The 19,355-nt window shown below is 39.1% G+C and overlaps 1 protein-coding gene across 7 annotated transcripts in view; it reads right to left on the bottom strand.

Annotated features, from left to right (window-relative positions):
- DYM (dymeclin) overlaps window positions 1-19,355 on the bottom strand; it is a 353,838-nt gene that overhangs the window by 284,655 nt on the left and 49,828 nt on the right. For 6 of the 7 annotated variants that reach the window (XM_045886744.3, XM_064577626.1, XM_064577625.1 and 3 more), the window contains 3 exons: window positions 19,011-19,063; window positions 9,801-9,894; window positions 8,683-8,816 (listed from right to left, as the gene is read on the bottom strand). In XM_045886744.3, the coding sequence (XP_045742700.1) occupies window positions 8,683-8,816; window positions 9,801-9,894; window positions 19,011-19,063 (281 nt within the window). The remainder of the gene's footprint in view (window positions 1-8,682; window positions 8,817-9,800; window positions 9,895-19,010; window positions 19,064-19,355) is intronic. The other variant, XM_054510302.2, reaches the window with a different exon arrangement.

Below are 19,355 nucleotides of genomic sequence, written 5' to 3'. Positions count from 1 at the left end.
CGCAACGGGCTCCCTGCTCAGTAGGGAGTCTGCTTCTCCCTCTGACCCTCCTCCCTCTCCTGCTCTCTGTCTCTCATTCTCTCTCAAATAAATAAATAAAATCTTAAAAAAAAAAAAATATGCCTTTTTTATTTCTAATTTGAGCACAGTATAAAAACTGCTGATAACAGAAGAGGGTAGAAAACAGTTTCATGGTACATTGGAGAAAGCATGGAAATAGATTTTAGTAAGCAACTACTAACTGTATAGAATATGTATGCCACAGGGTATTGTACTGTATAATACATACTTAGATTCTAGGCCAATTTAAAGTATTATCCTCTTAAATTCCAGTTTTATTATTTTTTTATTCAATTTATTTAAACTAAAGAAAAATAAATTTACCCACTTCTCCCACCCCCCTCATCCTGTTCTCTGCATATATGAGTTCAATGTATGTATAATGGATTTGGCTTTCACATATAAGAGAGATCATATGGTATTTGTCTCTGACCTATTTCATTTAGCCTATGCCCTCGAGGTTCATCCACATTGTTGCAAATGGCAAGATTTCATTTTTTATAGCAGAATAATATTCCTGTGTGTGTGTGTGTGTCTGTGTGTGTGTGGTGTATACCACATCATCTTTATCCACTCATCCATCAGTGGACACATAGGTTATTTCAGTATCTTGGGTATTATAAATAATGCTGAAATGAACACGAGGGTAATATACATTTTTAAATTTTTTGTTTTTTTAAAGACTTTATTTGACAGAAACAGACAGCGAGAGCAGGAACACAAGCAAGGGGAGAGGGAGAAGCAGGCTTCCCACTGAGCAGGGAGCCCGATGCGGGGCTCGATCCCAGGACCCTGGGATCATGACCTGAGCCGAAGGCAGACACTTAACGACTGAGCCACCCAGGCGCTCTATATACATTTTTTTAAATTAGTGTTTTCCTTTTTTTTCAAACAAATACCCAGAAATGGAATTGCTGGATCATATGGTAGTTCTACTTTTAATTTTTTTAAGGAACCTCCATACTGTTTTCCATAGCAGCTCACCAACAGTGCATTACAATCCCACCAACAGTGCACAAGGGTTCCCTTTTCTCCACGTCCTTGCCAACACTTGCTATTTCTAGTCTTTTTTGATAACAGGCATTGCAACAGGTGTGAGGTGATATCTCATTGTGTTTTTGATTTGCATTTCTCTAATAATTAGTGATGTTGAGCATCTTTTCATGTACCTCTTGGCTGTTTTCTTCGGAAAAATGTCTATTCAGATCTTCTGCCCATTTGTAATCAGATTATTTTTCCCTATTGAGTTGTAGGAGTTATATATGTATATGTATTTGTGGTAGCACTAGGGTTTATTAAGCTGTTTAGTACAGGCACTGGGGCTTGCCCACGGTGCTCCTGATATATAAAGCCTGGACTTTCTGCCAATTCTTCTTGAGCAATGACAACAGGAAACTGACAGCTGAATGGATGTTATATGTAAGCTCATCATCTGTAATCTTCATGCAGCCAATGGTCACCACCAGACACAGCACCTTCTCCATCTGGAATCTGATCATGGACTTCGCTTCATCCACTCTGGCCACCATACTCTCACTATGGGTCAGCAAGGAAGGGAACTTGCCAGTCTTATTTGGGCCTGGGCCAGGATTCGAGGGATCTGCTTCTTGGCCAGCTTCTTGACTAATTTTTCTTCTTGTTGAGTTTCTTTGGCGCCCCAATGTCCATGTGGGGAATGTCCACAGCTCTGGCCTCATCAAGTGTTGCTGATCCCCCAAAACACATACAGAGAACTTGGGGCTGGGAGTGGACTTAAGCCTGACAGTGCCGAGAAGCATTTGTCCTTCTGAGGGTCATTGTTCAAGCAGATCTGCAGCTCCACCATCTCCCAAAACTTCTGGCACTTGCACTCATTCCCATGCAGGACTTCCCGCACCAACTCATACAGGGGGTTGTGGGAAACTTTGCTGCTCACGGTGCCATGCACCGCAATAACCAGAAAAGAGGTTTAAACTGTTGAATCCTTAGATTTTTGTTGTTGTTGTTAAGTAAGCTTTATGCCCAATGTGGGGCTTGAACTCATGACCCTGAGATCAAGAGTTGCATGCTCCATTGACTGAGCCAGCCAAGTGCCGAGTTATCTATTTTAGATATTAGCCCCTTATCAGATATATGATTTGGAAGTAACTTCTCCCATTCAATAGGCTGTTTTCATGTTCTTGATTTCTTTTGCTGTGCAGAAGCTTTTTAGTTTGATGTAGTCCCACTCGTTTATTTTTGCTTTTGGTGTCAGATTCAAAAAATCTTCTCCAAGACCTGTAGCAGGGGGCTTACCACCTATGTTCTCTTCTAGCAATTTTATGGTTTCAGGTCCTACATTCAAGTCGTCAGTCCACTTTGAATTAATTTTTGTGTACAGTGTGAGACAGGGGTCCAGTTTCATTCTTTTGCATGTGGCTGTCCGATTTTCCCATCACTATTTATTGAAGAGACTGTCTTTTCTCCATTGTATATACTTGGCACCTTTGTCATAAACTAATTGGCCACAGATGCATGGGTTTATTTTTGGGCTCTCTGTTCCATTCTGTTCCGTTCCATTGATCTATATCTGCTTTAATGCCAATACCATACTGTTTCAATCACTATAGCTTTGTGATATAGTTTGAAATCAGAAAGCAAGCCTGTCAATAAAGTTTAACAATTTTGTTCCACTGATAACAGAAAAGAAAGGGAAAGAAAAGAGAGAAATATCAAAAAACAGTATCACCTATTGTAAGGCCAAGAACAATTCAGGAGGTGCCAGAAGCACTTTAATTTTTCTGCAAAGACAGATCACAAATCTTATTTGCAAAATATTTCAAAAGAATAAATCCATGCTTTCTTGAGTCCTTTCCAGCAATTGCTTTTTTTTTTTTTTGCATTACTGAACTAATGAAACTGTTAAATTTTATACTAAGACAAAAATAAAACAGAAACAACTCATCTACCAACTTCAGGTTTACCTCTTGAGCTACATACAGCCTGCCCCAGGCCCTAAAGATTAGCTCAAGCAAAAATAAGAGAACAGCGAAACCGTGCTGCCTTGAGAGCCAAAGCACTTCGGCCATCTGAAAAATTTCAAAATTAGTTTCAAAAGAGGGAGTTTTACCTCTACTGCACTTAGTTAAATGACTACATCATGGACTTTGAAGGTACTTCCAGAGAGTCTCAAAAAGGTTTTCAGCCAGGGGCACCTGGGTGGCTCAGTCAGTTAAGTGTCTGCCTTTGGCTCAGGTCATGATCTCAGGGTCCTGGGATCAAGTCTCGCATCGGGCTCCCTGCTCAGCAGGAAGTCTGCTTCTCCCTCTGACCCTCCTCCCTCTCATGCTCTCTATCATTCTCTCTCTCTCTCAATAAATAAATAAAAATCTTTAAAAAAAATTAATAAAACAAAAACGTAAAAGGGTCTTCTGCCAGAGGAGAATGAAAAGGAAAGTAGATGAGACGCCTGCGTGACTCAGTCAGTTAAGCGGCTGCCTTCGGCTCAGGTCATGATCCCAGAGTCCTGGGATCAAGTCCCACATCGGGCTCCCTCTGCCTGCCACTCCCCCGGCTTGTGCTTGCTCTCTCTGGCAAATAAATAAAATCTTAAAAACAAAAAAAAGGAAAAGGAAAGGAGTTATATTAGAGAGGTATGATTATGGATTATTTTTTTGATTTCCATAAATATTCTATCTTCTACCACTTTTTTCTCGTTTTGATCTCTCAGAAGTTGGAAGTTTTTTCCAGCTGTCAGGATCCCTGGTTCTCCATTTACTTGCCAGAAGGAGGCCAATGCTGACAGAAGCTCTGTGTGCACAGGCACAGCCTGCCAAGTGGTGGCTCCCACCGGAAGGTTCGGAGCTGTATCATTGAGGGACACCCAAACATCAGTATCTCTACATCTTTTTCCTGTTTTTAGTTCATTTTCTCCAGAAGAGTATGCGTTAACCTTCTGGAGGGAAGGGGAGGTAGTGGGTACAACCACAGTGCCAGCACTTAGAAGCCATGTCAAGATGCCTCACTCCTGGGACGCCTGGGTGGCTCAGTCGGTTAGGCGTCTGCCTTCGGCTCAGGTCATGATCCCAGGGTCCTGGGATCGAGTCCCGCATTGGGCTCCCTGCTCTGCGGGGAGCCTGCTTCTCCCTCTGCCTCTGTCTCTCTCTGTCTCTCATGAATAAATAAATAAAATCTTTAAAAAAAAAAAAAAAAGATGCCTCACTCCTCCATTTGTAGCCTTTGTTCTTAGCCCTGTTCTCAGTACACCACCCCTCCACTGTGCCCCAGAGCTCCCGCAGGAAGGCCCTCTTGGTTCAGCCTCTCAGAGAAGACATTCTAGTATTAACTGGGGTGGGGGTGGTCTCCTGACTGCGCATGGTGGTGCAGAAGAGCTGAGGGTCCAGCTGCTCCTTCATTCACTCCTCCCACGTGTCTGCCTTCAGAGACACCTGGTACTTCCAATTCCTAAGCCTTTCCAGGGTTCTATGGCAAGAACTGGCTGTATCCTGGAGTTCTCCGACCCTGAAGGCATTCAGCCTTCAGCTTTCACTGATCAGTTGAGTTCATCATTACTCAACTTTCCAACTTGAAAAATGTTATGGGGGCGCCTGGGTGGCTCAGTCGTTAAGTGTCTGCCTTCAGCTCAGGTCATGATCCCAGGGTCCTGGGATCGAGCCCCCCATCGGGCTCCTTGCTCTGCGGGGAGTCTGCTTCTCCCTCTCCCACTCCCCCTGCTTGTGTTCCCTCTCTCGCTGTGTCTCTCTCTGTCAAATAAATAAATAAAATCTTCAAAAAAAAAAAGAAAAATGTTATGAACACTGTGTTCCCCTTTCCTCCTCTTTAATAATAAATTCATAACTTTTTAAAAGTCCCTTTACTGATATTTTATTGGGGTTTCAGAAGAAAGCAAAGATAAGCATGTGGGTTCAATCCACTATGCTTGAGAGCAATTCCTACAAAATAAATTTTTTTTAAATAAATTTCTATTGAACTATTTTATGCCGAGGAAATGTGGTTAAGCAAGCATTTCACCTGAACTCAACAAGTCTCCAGTCTCTTTTCTACTCTCCCCAGAGCTGCACTAACTGGCTGCCGTGTGTACCCAGCTCCTCCGTGCCCTCCGTGCCCGCCCACAGCGCTGCGGGCACAGGTGGTCTGCCCCTCCAATGCAAACCCACACTCCTGCTCTGTGCTCTTGATCCTAGTGCCCCACCCACTTCCCTGGGCTTTCCGGTCAACTCTTTCCCCCTGTGTGTGTGTGTGTGTGTGCACGCGCAAACGCGCGCGCCTCTACCTTCAGTCTCAATCTCCAAAGGCTACTTCCCTCATTTAAAAAATTGTAAAAATATTTGTAAAGAAACTATAATTGCCTTCCACTGGCGACAATATTAGTAGAGTCGTTACTCCAAAGAGGCCTTTTGTACAAAACAACTAGTTCTTGGCTAAAATACACTTTTTAGTGCATTGATGGGCTTCCAGAAAGTAGAGGAAATCTCCAGGGACCCTTGCACCATAACCAAAAAGAGCAACCACAGGCAAACAAACTGTGGCTTGAATCCAGAGTAAAATACTGAGCAGTAAACAAACTTGAAGGGTAGGGTGACCCTGACGATGAATGCCAATACAAAGCTGGCAATACAAAGCCGTGCCACCAGCTTGCCACTGGGAAGCTGAACCTGAGCGGTCACATTAAACCAAGAACCTCTAGGGGCGCCTGAGTGGCTCAGTTGGTTAAGCGGCTGCCTTCAGCTCGGGTCATGATCCCAGGGTCCTGGGATCGAGCCCCGCATCGGGCTCCCTGCTCGGCGGAGAGCCTGCTTCTGCCGCTCTGCCTACTTGTGCTCTCTATCTCTGTTAAATAAATAAATAAAAATCTTTAAAAAATAAAAAACCAAGAACCTCTAAAGGAGGTTAAATGGCCTCAGGTGATGCAGTCTAGATCCCTCTAGAAGCAAATGCAAATACTTCCTTTATTTGGGGCCTCAGATTAAGACGAACAAACAAAAGCTCACAATCAACATCATCAAATACATAAAGAAACAAACCACGTAAGTGTTTGTGGAAACAAATTACAAATTCATACCCCTAAGGACTTAAAATATTGGATTTGTGAGATACAAAATGTAAAATAAGTATTAGTTATTACCTTGGGGTAATGGGGGATGATACCAAGACAGAAAACCAGACTCACACTGAAGGCAAAGGGAAAACAGTCACAATTTTATAGTCCTTCATAGTTTTGCCTAGGGCTAGCTTTGTCCCCTTTGACTATTCTCAAAGGAATGCAATAGTGGAAAGAGTTATATTTACAAAATGATACGAATTCCCTCTAGCGAACAATCTACTACCATGCCATACATAGCCTGTGGGGAAATGTTCATGTAGGACATCCTCACAAATTTCTATTACAAATGGGATGCTTACGCAGAGAGTTACATGACCCTCATAAGGAAGGCTTCACCGTATGTGCTGGCAACATCCATCTCATCACAGCAGAATTACAATGAATTGGAACCAAAAAAGTCCTCAAATTCCTCAGCTGACTTTGCTCAGCTATTTGTAGATGGTCCTCTGCTTCTGTCAATTCAACCTGAACAACCCACACTACTGTCTATTCTCTCAACCCCTGAGCAGTCTCCCACGTGGTCTCCTGCACGCCTGATTCCGAGATTCACATACTCGCTGATAAACAGATGTTTTTAGGTACTGCATAGTGAGCTTCCTTTTTTTTTTTTTTTTACCATTTAACAGAATCTATGCAATCATTTAATTTCATTACTTCTAAAAATTGTAAAAAGATATTAAAAGAAAGTGTAAAAGGACTTACACCAGTGATCAGCAGAAATCTCAAACAACATATATGACTAAAATGAAAATAATTACACATGCCAAAAACAGGAAGTGTTTAACCTTAAAAAGATATTTACTGGACTTAAAACTGGTGGATCAATGGTAGACTCAACTATAAAGGAAAAGAATAAAACGAAAGAATGTGTATAAAATCCTGAATTGCTAACTCCATATAAAAAAAAGAGGACAATCTGTCAGTGCACAGACAGAATTACCAATATCAGACTTCACAGATGGCTCTTTTGGTGAGACAAGCATCTTGATAATGTGGCCCACGGCTGGAAAAGTGTCATTTTTACACTGCCCTCACTTTAGGTTATGTAGGATGCACAACAAAACCGTGCTTCTAGGGGTACCTGGGTGGCTCAGTAGGTTAAGCGTCTGCCTTCAGCTCAGGTCATGATCCTGGACTCCCAGGATCAAGCCCCACATCCGGCTTCCTGTTCTGCGGGAAACCTGCTTCTCCCTCTCCCACTCCCCCTGCTTGTGTTCCCTCTCTCGCTGTGTCTCTCTGTCATATAAATAAATAAAATCTTTAAAAAAAAAAAAGTGGAGAACGTAGGTACAAAGAGGGTCCTTCTGGGCCTCAAAATAAATTCAGTGTATCTCTGAAGTGCATCAACTTACTCAACGGTATGCATGACAAATAATTTTATATTAACACAATATTATTGTATTTATTTTAAAGTACAGTGCACGCATAATTGTTTTGACATAAAGCAAAACAAAGTTTTGGGTTTGCAGGTTCTTGGTTGGCTCAGCTCTCAGGTGCCATGGGGTAAACATGCACTCCATTCTTGCTGCTAGACCTTCTGTGGAAAGGTCTGATACTCCCCAAGCAGGGCTGGTTTTGGTAGTTTCAGCACCACAAAAAGAAAGTCCTAGCCTTACAAAATTAATACTTGCAAGACACAACTCTGATTAAAAGCTCTGTTTAAACATCAGTATATGTTTAACAAATATAGATTAATCCAATAGCAAATTAAACACATTTATTTCCTAAAACTCAAAAATCAACATATAAAGCTCTAGGTAGGCAAAAAGCCTAAAGAGGACAGAGATGTGTTTTGAAAAATGAACCCAGGAATCTTACGAGCAACACTGCCTTTGCTCTCAAAGAGAAGTTAGCGTGAAGGGTAGATGAAAAATACTATATTCCCCATATTTCATTTAAGAATCCCAATCTGCCCTTCTACTCTCTCAGTTGTTAAGTTTTAATGCTAAGAAAACTAAACACCATCTTGAAAACTACAGACCTTCCCAACTACTGGCAAAAAAACAACACAAAACTCCAGCAATATCATGAGAGAATGGTAACCTTTCCCTGTGTCTTCAGGAAAAGACCACACATTTCAGCATCATAAAACTGCCCTTAAATGTTATTTCTGATCAGGTAGCCCCAAAGACCCAGAGACTGTTCTGTCCTATGAAAGTAATCTTTAACATTTATGAAATCTGTAATTCTGATTGGTTGTCTCCCTTAATGTATCACCCTGGTAATAATACTGAAGTTGACATCTCTGTTTTCTGAAAGGTATACTTTGGTTTTTAACTTTATCTTCCATATGCATGGAAGTCAAAAGTTAATAAAATTTTCAATCCTCCTTTCTTTCTTATATAAAAAGAAAAAAAAATTGAGAGTCTTGGCTCACTGAAATTAATATAGGAGAAAAAAGAGTGACAGGGCCAGGTCATTTAGAAATGAAAATTATAGAAAGAAAAACAGAATTTTCAAAATTCTACTTTTATTCCCCAAATTTTATCTTTCTGTGTCACACAGGCTATCCCTAGGACATCTTCAAAGGCAATACTTACTGTAACTGCCAGGAGCCTTTTCTTCATAAGTAAAATGAAGCTGCAGTTCCTCTTCTGACATCTCACAGAGGAACGCTTTCAGCAAGCAGCAAATAATGAACAAAGCATTGTGTGTCTGCCAAATGAAGATGTGGCTGAAAGGGAAAAACCAAACTCACACAAGAACCCATATTTAATCGAGAGCATGAGCACTATCTAGTTCATGATTTCTCAAGCATTTTGCCCATTCTGCTTATAACATAAAGACAGTAACTGTATCTTTTCACGGCTCGTGATTTATTACACTATTCCAGTCTACTTCATGTTTCATTCTCTGTATTTTACTTAGTGAGTCAGCCTAATAAAAATGTTTTCCTTAGGCATGGATGCTCTTGGTTCTTAACTTCATACTTGTCCCACACACAGGCAGTTCAAAGAAAAGTGAAAAAAAAATTTTTAAAGTATACCAACATAAAGAGCATATATGCAAGCACACAACCAAAATTTTAAGTAGGGCACTGTCAGCAGCCCAGTACAATACTTGCTATTTGTATTAGTAACCATGAACTCAAGAAAAATTTTAACTGGATTTGATATAATTTGTTTGGAAGCAGAGCAATGAACAATGCCATCCAAAATGATTTTAAAATGCTTGAGTGCATAAAAGATTAACCTTCCAATGTATCAAATATAAAATTATAATACCTATGTTACCTATAGTGGAATTAAAATAAAAATAAAATTATAATATCTAATCTGAACCTTCTTTCATTGACTAGGAAAGGTAGAAAGGAAACAGATGTGGAATGAAATAATCCTCAAACTTAGTCATTATTTAGACTAGATACGAGCAGCAGTGATAATGGAGGGGGGAACTACCTTTATTATTAATAATTACATCATCATTAACCTTAAGAAATATATTTCTGAAAACTGTCTAAAATGCTGAAATCAAACAGATTCCAGAATTCATAATCTCACCACAATGACTTGGACAGTAAATTATAACCTCTCTTTTATTTTTTAATAATGAGAATTACTTTATAGCTTTCAAAAGACCATAATCTATTTCTACCAAAAAATGAAAAATATTCATATTTCTAAATATAAAGAGAACATGATTTAATCAGCCAGCTTACTTCTGACATTCTGCCGAAAGTTTTAGTTCTTTGGTTCTAGAAAGGAAGACCTTAATTAGCGCACCAAGGTTTCCTGTTCGAGGGTTGTTTACAACTGCAAGAGAAGATAAGGTTTTAAAAAGTTAAAATTAAAAACTGAAATCAAAGTGAACATATTATAGCATCTGTAAAACCAAGCTGTCAAATTGAAGTTGCTCCATAGACAAACCTTACTGTACTTTCACATCTAATTAGGAAAATAAATAATGAGAGAAATTGCTGCTTGGTCCTAATTCTGAACAAAAAATGATTTGCAAACTGAAAATGACAAATACATTAGAAGAAAGTAGCCAATTCATCTCAGAATTCAAAATTATTAAGAAAAGAGATGAGTTGATATATACTCAATTTATACACATATATATTTCTCTTTAGAAAAGCAAATGTTAGGGACGTCTGGGTGGCTCAGTCAGTTAAGCGTTTGACTCTTGATCTCAACTCGGGTCTTGATCTCAGGGTCGTGAGTTCAAGCCCCATGTTGGGTTCCAAGAACGTGGGGGATGAAAAGAAAAAGAAAAAGAAAGAAAAGCAAATGTTAAAAAACAAAAAACAGTGTAAGACTGATGAATCACAGACCTGTACCCATGAAACAAATAATACATTATATGTTAATAAAAAAATGTAAAAAAAAAAAAAAAGATCCCCAGTATATAGAATACAATAAACTATAATGGTAAAACTCTGCTCAGATAATCACAAATCATTCTAACGAAAAATAAACAGAAACATAAGGCAATATGGTCAGGGAGAAGCTATTTGATCAGAAAAAATTTTAAAGAATTTGTTTAAAAAAATTTTAAGTTGAAAGGTGGGCATTTCAGCAAATCCAGCCAAGAATTGAGCAGATACTGTCATGAGAATCAGAAGATCTGATTTCTAGGTCAAGTCTATAATTAAGAGAATATTAAAACTCAAGTTACTTTTCTTCTCCAACCTCACTTTTCTCAGCAAAAAAAAACAGACACTGACTAATATACACTAAGTGCTTTATACACATCATCTTATTTAATCCTTAAAACCAACTATGGGAGATAAACACCAATACCACCTCCATTGAACAGATCCTCGGGTCTACGTTGTTACTGCTCAAGGACACATCCTTGAGCATCTATTGGTTCCAATTCTTGCCTCTAAAATGCTGAGCTATACCAATCCCTATAATCAAGAAATTAGGCTTAATGAAAATATAAAGTTCTATCAGTCTGCACAGTAAGACATATGTGATGGTTAATTTTATGTATTAACTTGACTGGACCACAGGATGCCAAGATACCTGATTAAACATTATTTCTCGATGTTGTGTGAAGGTGTTCCTGCACTTTAATTTTCAAGTGAGTAAAGCAAACTGGCCTTTTCACAGTGGGTGGGCATCATCCAACACATTAAAGGCCTGAACAGAGAACAAAAGTCAGAGGAAGTCTGAATCCTCTCTCTCTGCCTGACTGTTGAGCTAATACATTGGTCTTCTGCCCTTGGACAGGGACTTACAACACTGGCTCTTATGGCTCTCAGGTCTTTGGACTTGAACTGGAATTTACACCATTAGCTTTACTGGGTCTCTGGATAACCCTAATACATCATATAAGGACAAAAGTTAAGAACCCATCAGAGCTAGAGTATTATGCTAAGTGAAGTAAGTCAGAGAAAGACAAGTACCATATGATTTCACTCATATGTGGAATCTAAGAAACAAAACAAACAAGGAAAGGAAAAAAAAGAGAAAGAGAGGCAAACCAAGAAACAGACTCTTAACTACGGAGAACAAACTGATGGTCAGCGGGGGGCGTGGGGGGTTTGGGGGGGGTGAAATAGGTGATGGGATATTAAGGAATGCATTTGTTTTGATGAGCACCAGGGGTTGTATGGAACTGCTGGATCACTGTATTGTACATGTGAAACTAATATTACACTGTATGTTAACTAACTGGAATTCAAATAAAAACTTAAAGAAAAAACTCATCAGAAGAGAGGGACTCTTTAGTCAGAACTTTTAATTTTACTAATGAAGAAAAAGAGGGCGCCTGGGTGGCTTGGTCAGTTAAACATCTGCCTTCGGCTCAGGTCATGGTCCTAGGGTCCTGGCCTTGCACTGAGCCCCCTGCTTAGCGGGGAGCCTACTTCTCCCTCTGCCTCTGCCCCTCCCCTCTGCCTGTGCGTGCTCTTGTGTGCGTGTGCACACTCTCTCTCTCTCTAATAAATAAATAAAATCTTTAAAAAGAAAAAGAGACCCAGAAAGGTTAAGTGTTGAGCCCAAAGTCAACAGTGTTAGTGACAAATGCCCAGTCTTTTTGCTTTAAGAAAGGTTTTCAAACTGTGAGATTCCAGAGTTCTGAATATTTTTCTCTTTTGAAATATATTTTTAACTGTTTGGAAAAATGGAAATGCAAACATGCAAACACACTGGCCTATGCTGCCAGAAAAATTCATGTTTATGCAGACCTGAGGTTTGTTTATGCTTTTGCTGCCATCCCAATGCATATATTTGAACTTCTTGAAAATGTGTCAAAGATTTGGAAAGATGTCCCAAGCTTCAGTTACATTTTAAATATTTTAAAATCCTGGTATGTACATACATACTTTAAAAAATCATGCATGGAAATAAGTACACCATTACAGCATATCTGCTTTGTGCTCAATAACTGTCAAGTTAACTCAGATCTACCTGCTGGGTAGGTGTTCTTGTCACAGCTTGAGTCAATGCAAGTTACTGTGTAACTTTCTCATTGTGATGAAACACTAGCACCTTGCTATTCGAGTGTGGTTCACGGAGCAGTGGCAAGAGCATTATCTGGGATCACGCTGGATGTGCAGAATACCAGGTCCACCACCCTGTGCCTACTGAAGTTAACAGTGCTTCCCAAAGTTTAATGTGCCTTTAAATCACAAGGCAGTCTTATTAAAGTTTAAATTCTGATCTTGCGTGTGTCAAGTGGAAACTGAGATTCCGCAACAGTCTCTCCCAGGAGATGCCCCTTATTGCTGGATGGAGAAGAACCCCGCTGTGAGCAGGAAGGTGCAGCGTGTGCTGGAAGTTAGGGCAGATTTTGTCCAGCTTTTATCCTCAAGAATAGATATCTAATTAGATATTAAATCTTGAAACAAAAATTTCCGACTTCTCTTTCAAGCTTTGGAGTTTAATGAAAGAATATCCTGAGATTTCAGGATAAACTGTTTAATAAAAAACACTTAATGCTAGCCAGTGCATCTCTGTGTGAATTAATATTATTGAGCTATTGTAAATCAAAACAAAATACTGAAACAAAGAGTTGAGGATGATATGACTACAAACATAATTCAGAATCCCAACTTCACAACCTTGTGTTCATTCAACAGCTTCTTTATTACTGAATGACTTTATAAGTAATTGTTTGAATTTATAAATGGTTAACTATTTAAAACCAAAACCAAAACAAAACAAAACCACCCCATGCTGTTGGCAACAGTAACCAGCTACTTGATTGATGTAATTAAAGCTTCATACACCTTTTTCGTGCGTTCATTCAGCATGTATTTATTGAGCTATTTATACGTACCCAGCACTGTTTCGGGTACTAAGAAGATACTTAGAACACCGGGTCTTAATGGAGCTGACATTCTAACACAATTAAGTTTTCACAGTACTCTTAGACAAGATGTAGAGGGGAAAGTAAACTAATAAAACAAGTATGCTCCCTGATGTTTAAACACCACCACCCAATGGTAGACTCGATATTCTAAAATACCTTGATGGAATTTAACAGGATCAAAGTTAATTGGTAAAAATCAAATGTTATGGGGCACCTGGGTGGCTCAGTCGGTTGAGCACCCAAGTCTTGATTTCGGCTCAGGTCATGATCTCGGGGTCATGAGTTTGAGCCCCACGTCAGGTTCTGGCCTCGGCGGGGAGTCTGCTTGGGATTCTCTCCCTCACCCTCTGTGCCTCCCACCCCTGGCACGCGCTCTCTTTCTCTCTCTCAAATAAACAAATAAATCTTAAAAAAAAAAAAAAAAATCAAATGTTATGTTGAGGTTGAATAAGCTTCAGAAGCCAGAGCAGGAATGGGATAGCTGACAGAAAGGCAGAAAAGCATAATGGAACTAGACTACAGAGTCTGACTAGGTTCGAATCCCAGCTCCACCAACTAGCTATGACACCTAGCAACTTACTTCACCTCCCCAGGCCTCAGTGTCCTCAACTGTTAAATTAAAATAACAATGGTACTTAAATTAAAAACTAACTCATTTGACACTAAACTTGAACTTGTAACAATCTGTTAACTTAAGCAGCTTTTGTGTAAAGAAGAGACTTCCCTATCTCTACAGGAGTTCAAGCAAGGTCTGAACAACACTCAGATAAGGGTATTATAAAGAGAATTTCCATCTGGGTGAGAGATTGGACTTGCTTCCAGTCCCTGAAACAACCTTTCCCAATATTTCACTAAAATACCCCCGGTGTCCCCAAATCCAATACCAAATATACAGAAAATATAAAGGACAGAGACAGGTTAACAATCCATGGGGATGTAATCAACAAAATTTACATTGTGGCAAACTCTACTACCCACTTTCTTCCATAAATAGGAGAAAAGGAAGAGAGAGACAATTGCAGGAGGAAATTAGTTATGAAAAGAATAATAAAGACATACCAATAATAACCAATAATAACATATAGACTTTATATGGTTCCTGATTCACAAAAACTAAGACAATTAGAAATTTGAACACTTGGTGGCTATTTTATTATGCTAAAATTGTCTTCTATTGAGATAACGGTATTGCTCTCCTTTAAAAAAATTCTTATGAGATATATACTAAAATATTTATGGGTGAAATGATATGACTCCTGAGGTCTGTATCTAATGTGTGAGAACACTCTGCTTTCTATTGTTTGTTTTGTATATCCTTTCCAGTTGTCAGCTTTCCTTTACATATTTCATACTTTCATGTATTATCGGTGGAATGTAATGGTGAGAGATACAGATGAGGCCTGCCCATGAGGTGAAAATGAGTGAAACTTGAAGATGAGCTTACACCCCTTTACTACGTTATTTGGCCCTCATTTCTAGAAGTGTGAAACTTTTAAAAATCAAACACCCATGAAAACATACAAACAGATACAAGTTCATAGAAATGCTAATTCCAGATAGACAGTCCTCCCCCTAAAAACAGAGAACACTTTCACTAACTACAGAGTTTATAGAACTGACCTAAGTATTTATTTGGTAGTCAATGGACGGTTAGCAAGGGTAACTGCTTGAAAGTACCTCTGCGGACAAAATCTCCCCCTACTCACTGTCTACTCCAACCAGAAAACTTACCTCCTACCAAGTCACTTTCTACACCAACTCTGAGGCTACAACCCCCAGAAAACAACTGGGAAGAAATAAACACACCAGACACAGAACAACATGTGCTGTTGTTCAGCAACATGTTGTTCAGGGAGAAAAAATGTTGATCCAGATGTTCAACAGGAATTTTATAATTCCCTCACACTCCAAAGCCAAGGAGTAAGCGTAAAGGAAAGTCCCACTTAAACCAAGCAAAACCTATACAAAATAAAATCTTGGGTTCTAGAAATTAGGTTGGAAAATAGCATCATCCTGCCTTCAGGATAAAATTAACAGCAGATTCAACAAGCACCTACAGGAGCCACATGAGGGGCAAGGTTAAGAAGCGCACCCTCTCTGACAGCAAACACTGTGCCTACATGGGTACTCCCTGCACCTTTACTCTGCTTTATTTTTCTGAAGAGACATATTACATGAAAGTAGGTATATTTATGATCTGACTCCCCTACTCAGATCCATGAGGTCAGGAATCCAAGTCAGTCTTGTTTGCCAGAATATAGACTACATTATGGAATATATAGCACAGGGTATAGGAAAGAGGCTATAATATAGCAGGTGCTCAATAAATATTTGCTGGTTTAATGAATAAGAAAAAACAGTAACAGTAACACTGGGGTAAGAAATAGGTTATGCTAAAATTTCAGCCAAAGAGCTGAATCAAAACTATCAAATGGGGGGGGGGCACCTGGGTGGCTCATGCGTTAAGCATCTGCCTTCGGCTCAGGTCATGATCCCAGGGTCCTGGGATCGAGCCCCGCATCGGGCTCCCTGCTCCGCGGGAAGCCTGCTTCTCCCTCTCCCACTCCCCCTGCTTGCGTTCCCTCTCTCGCTGTGTCTCTCTCTGTCAAATAAATAAATAAAATCTTAAAAAAAAAAAAAACTATCAAATGGGGGTGGAGCCTGGCTGGCTCAGTTAGTAGAGCATGTGACTCCTGACCTTGGGGTTGTGAGTTTGAGCCCCACATTGGGTGTAGAGCCTACTTTAAAAAAATAAAGTACTGGGGTGCCTCGGTGGCTCAGTTGGCTAAGTGTCTGCCTTCGACTCAGGTCATGATCCCAGAGTCCTAGATCAAGCCCCACATCAGGCTCCCTGGTCAGCGGAGAGCCTGCTTCTCCCTCTGCCCCTCACCCCACTCATTTCTTGCACTCTCTCTCTATCTCAAATAAATAAACAAATAATTAAAAAATAAAGTATTTTTTAGGGCACCTGGGTGGCTCATTCATTAAGCGTCTGCCTTCGGCTCAGGTCATGATTCCGGGTTCCTGGAGTCCCGCATCACATCGGGCTCCCTGCTCCACAGGAAGCCTGCTTCTCCCTCCCCCACTCCCCACTGCTTGTGTTCCCTCTCTCGCTATCTCTCTCTCTGTCAAATAAATAAATAAAATCTTTAAAAATAAAAAAATTAAAAAATAAAGTATTTTAAAAAAAATCTGTCAAATGAATTTAGTAACAAGTATCATCAGTGGAGGGCGCCTGGGTGGCTCAGTTGGCTAAGTGACTGCCTTCGGCTCAGGTCATGATCTCAGGGTCCTGGGATCGAGTCCCACATCAGGCTCCCTGCTCGGCAGGGAGTCTGCTTCTCCCTCTGACCCTACTCCCTCTCATGCTCTCTGTCTCTCATTCTCTAATAAATAAATAAAATCTTTAAAAAAAAAAAAAGTATCATCAGTGGAAGATGAGAAAATCATCTATTTAAAAAAGAAAAAAAACAGAAAGCCACTGGGAAAAATGAGTATAATGAAAAGAGAGCAGTCTGACATCCTGCAAAACAAAGAATGATTAAAAACAAACCAAAAAATGAAATAACTAAAAGATGCACTAGAATCTTGACAGAACTGTTATGTATAAAATACTGAATCAAAGACATAAAGGAGGAAATTTAAGAAACGAAAGATGACAAAGAAAAAGAAGATACAGAAAGCAAAGAACAGAGATCCAACCTGAATGTTAACAGGTGATCCTAAGTTGGGGGAGAAGAAACTCAAACACAAGTAAAATCAAAGCTATTACTATAGAAAACTTCAGAACTGAAAAAGACCTTAATAAACCAATGAAAAAAAAACTCATCAAATTACAGGCAAAATCATAAAGAAAAAAGTATAACAAGGAACATGAACAAAGAAGAAAAAAAAATAAGGGTCCTCTCAGGTAACCATACACAAAAATAAGTTTGAAATGGATTAAAAACCTAAGTACAACCTGAAACCATAAAACTCCTAAAAGAACACATAGGCAGTAGATTTGGAGTTCAGTCTTAGCAATATTTTTTTGGATCTGTCTCCTCAGGCAAGGGCAACAAAAGTAAAAAATAAAGAAGTGGGACTACATAAAACTAAAAAGCTTCTGCACAGTGAAGGAAACCATGAACAAAATGAAAAGGCAACCTAGTGAATGGCAGAAGATATCTGCAAATGATATATCCAAAAAGAAGTTAATATTCTTATTGGGTGTGGCTCGGTCAGTGGAGGATGTGACTCTTGATCTCAGTGTTATAAGCTCAAGCCCCGTGCTGGGTATAGAGATACTTAAAAATAAAATCATTTAGAAAAAAAGTTAATATTCAAAATATGTAAAGAATTCATATGTGAAGAAATATGTAAAGAACTCAACACCAAAAAACCCACATCTGATTAAAAAAGAGGCTGAAGACCCAAACAGACATTTTTCCAAAGAAGACATACACATGGCAAACAGACAAGAAAAGATGCTCAACATCACTAGTCATCAGGGAAATGTAAGTCAAAATCACAGTGAGATTTCACCTTACATCTGTCAGCATGGCTAAAATAAAAAAGACAAGAACTAACAAGTGTTGGCCAGGATGTGGAGAAAAGAGAACCCTCGTGCCCTATTGGTAGGAAATGTAAACTGGTGTAGCTATTGTGGAAAACAGTATGAAGGTTCCTCAAAAAAAAATTAAAAACAGAACTACCATATGACCCAGCAATTCCATTTCTAGGTATTTATCTGAAGAAAATGAAAACACTAACTTCTAAAGCTATCTGCACCCCCAGGTTCATTGCAGCATCTACAATAGCCAAGATATGGAAGCAGCCCAGGTGTCCACTGATGGATGGATGAAGAGGATGTGGTATATATATATACAATGGAATATTACTCTGCCATAAACAAGAATGAAATCTTGCCATCTGTAATAACATGGATGGACCCAGAGGGTACTGTGCTAAGTGAAAGAAGTCTGAGCAAGACCAATACTGTGTGATTTCACTTATATGTGAAATCAAAGAAAAAGAAAAAAAAAATCAAACAAAACAGACTTGTAAATATAGAGAACAAAGTGGTAGTTGCTGGGGGCAGTGGGGGGGAATAACTGAAATAGGTGAAGGGGATTAAGAGGTATAAACTTCCAGTTATAAAATAAGTAAGTCACAGGGATTGTAAAGTAAAGCACAGGAAACAGAGTCAATAATATTGTAATATCTGTGTATGAAGACAAACTTACCATGGTGAGCATTTTGTAATGTATATAAATGTCAAATCAAAATCAAATCACTATGTTGCACACCTGAAGCTAACGTAACATTGTATGTCAACTATTCTAATTAAAAAAAAAAGAACAAGCTGAAAAAGTATGGCTTAGCAGAGTCCATTACCACTCCTGCAAGTAAGCTAATAAGCACGTGTCTTATTCCTATTGACTAAATGTTCCCTTCCACTGGCATCATTGAGCACCATGAATAGGAAGTAATTATTATTAAATATTATCACCAAGAATATGTCACTTCATTAATTCAATTCATATTATACTACCAAAATTTGTAACAAATTTTGAAATAAATGCCACACACATACATATACACATATGCTCATTTTGCCCCTTACCTAAAGACCTGCAGACTGAAATGGTTGCTTCTTCCAAAAGCTTCAGCTCAGTGCTGGAGAGACAGAAGAAAAGTAATTAATAACTACAACACTAAATATATACACGCTAACCAGTTAAAGGAATATATAAAAATAAAGAGAAAAACAATTTAGGAGGAAAATATGGTATATAGCAGCAAACAATAAAATCAACAAAATAAAGTTAAGCTTCTATTTTCAATATAATTAGAAAATGTACTATAATTCTCAATATGAGATTCCTAAAACAGAAGCACTCGAGGAGCCCTGCCTTTTAGGCACTGGGGTAGGGGGAAGGGAGGAGTGGAGAGACTTAGAAAAATGCAA

Source organism: Mirounga angustirostris, unplaced genomic scaffold (genome assembly GCF_029215605.1).
Source record: "Mirounga angustirostris isolate CCGP_5_RB_7025 unplaced genomic scaffold, mMirAng1.0.hap1 SCAF_14, whole genome shotgun sequence".
Classification (NCBI taxonomy): Eukaryota; Metazoa; Chordata; class Mammalia; order Carnivora; family Phocidae; genus Mirounga; species Mirounga angustirostris.
The sequence above is the reverse complement of the archived record's forward strand: the minus strand, read 5'-3'. Positions and strand labels throughout refer to the sequence as shown.